The 7,500-nt window shown below is 37.5% G+C and overlaps 1 protein-coding gene across 1 annotated transcript in view; it reads left to right on the top strand.

The window, feature by feature from the left end:
• Window positions 1-2,942: 2,942 nt before the first annotated feature.
• The window catches only part of LOC143024481 (serine/threonine-protein kinase Chk1-like), a 7,249-nt gene continuing 2,691 nt past the window's right edge, over window positions 2,943-7,500 (top strand). The window contains exon 1 of the mRNA XM_076183289.1: window positions 2,943-3,603. Coding sequence (XP_076039404.1) covers window positions 2,943-3,603 — 661 coding nt within the window. The remainder of the gene's footprint in view (window positions 3,604-7,500) is intronic.

The raw sequence follows: 7,500 nt of genomic DNA, 5'->3' as shown, positions 1-7,500 counted from the left end.
AGCGACCATTACACGCCCGACAGTACATTTATTACAAGGTTGTAAACCAGTTCACATAAAAATACCATATAAATAAAAAACACATATATTCTCATATACACATACAGTATATACATAATCCGTAAAACTAAATACAGAGGGAAAAACAGAAGAGAGAAAATAGTCCAATAGAATAAAAAAAAGATCATATACAAAGGGGAGGCAGGGTATGAATGCAAGAAAAAAACAAATAAATAAAGGATGTGGTCCGGAGACAGGCAAAAATACAATGATCGAGCCCAAAAGTGATACCATCACGAGGAGGGAGGGGTGGGGGGAAAAGTCAAAGTGCTGCACCACCTATACATGTACTGTCTGGCGAGTAACGGTCGCTTGGGAGACCTTTCCCAGGGCGGCACACGTGGCCCTTTATGTTGGTTCCCTTTGCTATCTTTGTATATCCCTGAAGACGAACCCGGGACAGGGTTCGAAACGTAGGAGTAATCTTATTTCGATGAGTCCAGCGTTTACTTTCTTCGTCTATACTAGGGGTTCCCAAACTTCTCAGCTCATCGACCCCCTAGTAAAGTTTAAGAATTTCTATAGACCCCCAAACTATTAATTCACGAATTATGTCACTTTATTATTAATATTGATGTTGTTATTGTTATTAATGATAATGATAATATTACTATAGTTGTTATTATCCTTATTATTATTGTTATTATTACTATTATTATTTTTATTGTTATTATTATAATTCTAATTATCAATAGTGTTATCATCATCATTTTGATCCGTTATAAAAAGGCTAAATGACAACATTTATCAAGGCGACGGCGTTCCAATAATGATACAGACACTTTCACATATACATAAACATAAGCGTTTTAGAATAAATATTTATATCATATATTCTTTATTATATCACTATAAGTAATATTCAAACCAATAATATTACACAAGCTAGTCATCTTGATGTTCATTCACGATGTGGTTGTGTGTATGTGAGATTCTCCCTACATGCACAGAATGGGGATAATTTTCGACTCAGAGTGAACTGACACGTTTTTTCTTTAAGTTTCGATATTGCTTGGTTGATTATTCATACTCTTTCAGTACGGGAAGAGAACAGGGTCATTTCATGCTAACCATTTCATTTTAAAGACTGCCATTCGAGCCCATAGCAATCTACTGACCCCCTTTCAAACCCTTGGATGGTTTCATTCGAACCCCTAGCAATCTACTGACACCCTTTAGACCCCTTAGCTATTTGTCGACCCCTTGGATGGCCTTATCGACCCCTGGGGGTCGATATCGACCACTTTGGGAACCCCTGGTCTATACAATGGTTCTTGGATTCCAGCTCTTCACAAATATAAATAAATATATATATATATATATATATATATATATATATATATACAGTATATATATATATATATATATATATATATATATACAGTATATATATATATATATATATATATACAGTATATATATATATATATATATATATATATACACATACACAGATACATTTATATATATATATATATATATATATATATATATATATATATTTTGACTATATTTTGACAAATAAGATTGTATGTGATAGAAGCTGACGTGGAGAAATGGGGGAATTTTACGCCTTATCTTTTCGACCCGCAGGGTCTTGATCACAAAGCTAACAACTCAAACGTAATCGGATATTTTATACACGGACGGGTCATCTTATGGGACGCTTCGGAGAGCTTGTTATTTTATCTGCGTATTCTTTTATTATTAATAAGCTTGTGGCTTTTGCTAAACATATAAATCCTTCTCTATGGTTAATATTGTTATTAGATTTGATATATGCTGCCTCAATTGTCTTCCTTAGTTTCTTGGATTAAATAATATTAAATAAAGGATCGTGTGTAGTTCAGCAGCCATTGCTGGAATGAATGCAAGTACTGAACTCTTCAGGGATACAGTATAAACGGAGGGAATCTGTATATTGGGGGCGTACGCTATAGAAGATAAACCCGTCACCAGGTTTGACATCATTTAAAAAATACATAGACCTATACAAAGAACATCTAGAGGGAGAAAGAGAGAGAGAGAGAGAGAGAGAGAGAGATGAAAGGAGTATGGCGTGCGAACTGCGTGACCCTTTGCCACAGTCAAGGAAATTAACAAAATGATCACCCTGAAGTTATTATATTAGATATTAATGTATTTAAGAAGAGGTAACATGCTATTGATATACTGAAGCTTGTGATTAAAATCAGATGATGGGGAAAAGCAAAATACGAACATTTTAATGCTGTTTTTCTTTTTTCGTCTTACAATTTGTCCAATTGATATGATGACAACTCTTTACCTTTGCATTATTTTTGCCCTACAAGGATGACTTTTCAAGGGAAATTGTTAACCTCATGTCGAGGAACAACTTCAGCACAGTTCAATACTTCGTAGGTCTTGTTGGATTCAACCCCAATGGAACTAAAGCGACAGGGATGGAGACACTCATCGCTTGGCCAAGAATCATCATCTCGGATGTCTTCGGAAGCTTACTAAAACATACATTTTTGAATCACTTCTCTGACATATTTGTAGGAGGTGTCGACATGTTCTTCAGCTGCTCCAAGAAACAAGAAGACCAGCAGCCTTCTTCTCCAGGCCAAGCAGGAAAAGATCACCAAAGCGGCGGCAAGTCTCGAAGGAAGACCTTCCTCAAATTTTGGACGAGACTTTGCATTTTCCTCAGCTGTCAGAGCGGCGAGTCCTCTGAACAGAGTCAAAAGGACAAAACCTCCGAACAGAGCGCCATCGAGAAGATACCTCGAAAACCAATTCTAAAAGAAAACGAGAAAGCGGCCAAGGCTTTTAAAGACAGTAAGTGGAGCACCGTCAAGGTAATCGGTGCAGGAGCCTTTGGCAAAGTCTTCTTAATGTAGAATGAGAGTACTGATGAAATGGTTGCCAAAAAGGAAGTCGTCGTAAGTCCCAACAACGAAAGCTTAATGGTTGAAGCCATCATTCACTTCCAGTTGAAGCACGTCAACATCGTCAACCTGCACTGTTGGGAAAGAGTCGATGACACACTGACTCTTTTTATGGAGTACTGTTCAGGTGGCGACATCAAGAGCAACATCGACAGGATCAAGGGCAAGGAAGCCCTCAACTACTTTTCTCAACTCATGGAGGGTGTTGCCTACCTGCACTCTCGGGGAGTGGCACATCGGGATCTCAAACTCGAAAACCTCCTCCTGACCGCACAGAAGGTCTTCAAGATTGCAGACCTGGGGCTGGCCGACGTCTTCCTCGTCAACGGCGAGGAGGTTCAGCTCTCAGGTACTGTGGGATCACGGGCTTTCATGGCCCCGGAAGTCATCCAGTGCTCCGGTTACAGCGGCCCGCCCGTTGACCTGTGGTCGTGCGGCATAATCTTCTTCAACCTCACGACCAAAGGCAGACCTTGGGAACAAGCCGCACCCCAAGAAGACAGGATCTACAAAATGTGGCTCGATAAGGACGAGGAGTTGAACACCTTGATCCCTTGGTGTTGGCTGAGCGAGTCTTGCCGGACTGTTGTGGACATCCTCTTGGAACCAGATCCCCAAAAGCGTCTATCCGGTTGGAAGAAACACTGTCAGGGTTAAACGAACTCCATTCTGAGCCCTTACATCTTCCCAAGCCACTAGGGAATACATATTGAGACACTATTTATGATAACGCACTGTGCTTTCTTGCCACGAAGTCTGGTACTCCGGTGTATGAGTGGGACAAACTTATAGATCTATAGAAAAAAAGGTGTGTGTGTGTGTGTGTGTGTCACTTTTCCATTTATTATGCCTTTCATCCTGCACTTTCATTCCCCTCTCTTATTGACCAATTATAGAAAACGGATTCTACAGCCTCTTTTCACTAGGCTCCTTGTGGCATTTATATATATATTTTTTCTATTATCGGATGCCCGTCACTCCCTCTTCCTTAACTCTCATAGCAATGTAGAATGGAATTCGGTAATATACCTTTTGTGATGAGGATTTACTGATTACTAAAGGGAGCACTCAGCTTACCAACATTAAAAAATAACTAATATGTTTACCACACTGACTCTCATTTGCTAAGAGAAAAATAGCAATATCACACTTATTTTTTCATGATGTCCATTTAATAAAGAATCATTTGCAGAAGAACAAGGCACAGAAAAGAGCTGAATCAGCTAATTAGAAAAATAAAACAGTAAGAAGTGGAGGACAATTATTGTAATAAGGCTTAAATGATTAAAAAGCGAATGCATAACCCCCCTGCTGTATACATTTATATATATATATATATATATATATATATATATATATATATATATATATAGATATGTGTGTGTGAGACTTGACCCACTGCCGGAGAATGAGAGAAGATGGACAGAAAATCCATATATTTCGACCACTATCTGTGGTCCTCCTCAGCGGAATGATACATAGTGTGTAGTGTGAGAATATATATGGCTAAGAGGGGTATATTTGGGGACAGGGAAAAAAAGGGGGGGGGCTCAGGTTATATGTCCTTAATGAAGTCGGGGTGAAGGTTGATTGATGGTGAGGTCAACTTCGGCCCGACCTCATCAAGGACATATAACCTGGGTCCCCGCCCTTTTCCCTGTCCCCAAATATACACCTCTTAGAGATGTATATTCTCACACTCCACACTATGTATCATTCTGCTGAAGAGGACCACAGATAATGGTCGAAATATACAGATATTCTGTCCATCTTATCTCATTCTCCGACAGTGGGTCATTAAGTTTCATTTACAACTGTGCTACTACATTATACCTCCATATATATATATATATATATATATATATATATATATATATATATAATATACATATATATATATATATATAGTGTGTGTGTGTGTGTGTATGTATATATATATATATTATATATATATATATGTATATATATATATATATATATATATATATATATATATATATATATATATATATATATTCGTGAAGAGCTGGAGTCCAAGAACCATTGTATAGACGAAGAAAGTAAACTTCATATATTTCTCACCTTTCTCACCATACACCAGGTAGGACGTTGCCCTGTCAGCGATGATGCCTCACGAAGTCTCTCCACAAGGCCCTATCTGCATACAGCAGCACTCTCTCCACTTCCTCCATACTTCTTCCTCTTGACTCTATGGCTTGTCTGATACCGTCTCTCCAACACTTCCTGGGTCTTCCTGTTGGTCGCTTTCCTTGTGGCTGCCACTGGTAGTATTTAAATGGGTACTGTTGCTCATTCATCCTCAAGACGTGGCCAAACCATCTTAATTGGCTTTTCTCTACATATTCTAATATAGGCTCTATTTCCAGCTCTCTTCTTATTTCTTTATTTCTTATTTTTTCACATCTTGTTACACCTTTTATTATTCGCAGTACTCTCATCTCTGCTGCTTGTATCTTACTTTTCAGCCTTTCTGTCAATGTCCATGTTTCTGACCCATATGTTAGAACTGGTCTTAAAATGGTTTTGTAAATTATTATCTTAACCTGCCTGGGTATAAGTTTTTTCTCGCATCAGTGGATATAGCGTTCTTAAGTTATTTGTATGGCACTGTATTCTATTTAATATTTCTTTTTCCATTTGACACCTTTCATCTATCTTTACTCCTAGGTATTTAAATTCTTCAACTAATTTCAGTTTTTCGCCTTCCAACCATATTTCTATCTCTTCTTTTTGCCTTGCGACCATCATTACTTCTGTTTTATTTGTGTTTATTTTCATTTTCACTCTTTTCAATGCACTGTTCCAAGCAGTTAATGCATTTTGAAGTTCAATGGGGTTGTTTGCAACCAGTGCAATATCATCTGCGTATGCCAATGTGATAACTCCTTCTCCAGATCTCAAATTTTTCATACATCTGTCCATAAAAAGTACAAAAAGCAATGGAGATATAACCCCACCTTGTCTTACTCCAGAATTTACATCAAACCAGTTATCCTCGCGAGTTTGTGTTCTTACAGCGCTGGTACTTTTACTATATAGACTTTTAATTGCTCTAACAAGTAATCTATCTACATCATATATAGGGTCTTCCAATGTGTCCCAAATCATCTTCCTTGGTAGCCTGTCAAAGGCTTTTTCTAAGTCAACAAACGCTATACACACTGGTTGATACCATTCCCATCTCTTCTCCATCAGCATTTTCAAGGAGAAAATTGCATCTGTTGTACCTCTCTCAGGTCTAAATCCATACTGTCCCTCCTCTAATTTTTCTTCTACCGTCACTCTTAGCCTTCTCTCAAGTATTCTTTCATATATCTTCTCCACATGTGATAATAAGGAAATTCCTCTCCAATTTTTACATTCTGACTTGTCGCTTTTCTTTGGTACTTTACATATAATGGCTTTCCCCCAATCCTCTGGTACTCTACCTTCACACCAAGCTACATTAAAAATTCTCGTTAACCACTCGACTGTGTTTTCATTTCCTTTTAGCAGCTCTAAATGTATGCCATCGCATCCAGGACTTTTTCTATTTTCATTTTACTGATGGCAACTCTAGTTTCTTCGGTAGATATTTCGTGGTAGTAGTTTAGTCTCAGGCTGGTGTTTCTTCCAAGAATCTCTCTTGGCTCTTGCTTTTACTGTCTCTGCTTTGTTTCTTGCTATTTCGTATTCCAGTCTATTTTCTGGGGTCCGTCTTCTCATCCATCTTCTAAATGACTGACTCTTCTTTTCAACAACATCTCTGACTTCATCCGTCCACCATATAGTTTTCTTTTTCCTTCCACCACTAATTTTCTTGGTCTCCAGGACCTCTTTTGCAAATTTTGTCATTTTATCCTTCATGTCTATCCATTCTTCTTCAATGTCTCTGCTTTCTTGCGGCTCGCTCAGATAAACTTCTGATTTTTTTTTATTATATAATCTTGCCTTTTCTGGTTCTTTTAGATTCTCTAATTTGATTCTTTCTCTTGCTAGTTTTTTTCATTGGCTTTGGCTTCTTAATGTTTAGTTTCGCAAAAACTAGACGATGATCTGAGTCAAAGGATACCGATGGTATGCTCTTGACATTTTTTGAAAAGTATCTTTTTAGTTGTTAACAGAAATTCAATCAGTGATTTTTCAGTATAGTCACCAACTACGCTATTCCACCGATACCAGCTCCATTTATGACTTTCTCTATGCAGGTAAAAGGTGTTCATCACAGACATGCTATTACCTATGTATATATATATTCATATATATATCTTTATATATATATATGTATATATATATATATATGTATATATATATATGTATATACAGGATTTGCAGTCCTCAATTTCTGGACCAAGAGATTGAGGTGATCAAATGTCAACTTGAGAAGTTGGCTTATCCACCTTGGTTTCTGGACCAAGCCCTCAGTAAGGCTAGGGCCAACCATTTTAAAACTTCCGTCCCCTCAAATTTTCACCGCTCCTTTAAGGACATTTTAAAAATTCCATTCAATAATACCATCAGTTCTTCT

The sequence above is a fragment of the Oratosquilla oratoria genome, chromosome 4, assembly GCF_046742065.1.
Source record: "Oratosquilla oratoria isolate Oo_2021 chromosome 4, ASM4674206v1, whole genome shotgun sequence".
Taxonomy (NCBI): domain Eukaryota; kingdom Metazoa; phylum Arthropoda; class Malacostraca; order Stomatopoda; family Squillidae; genus Oratosquilla; species Oratosquilla oratoria.
The sequence above is the reverse complement of the archived record's forward strand: the minus strand, read 5'-3'. Positions and strand labels throughout refer to the sequence as shown.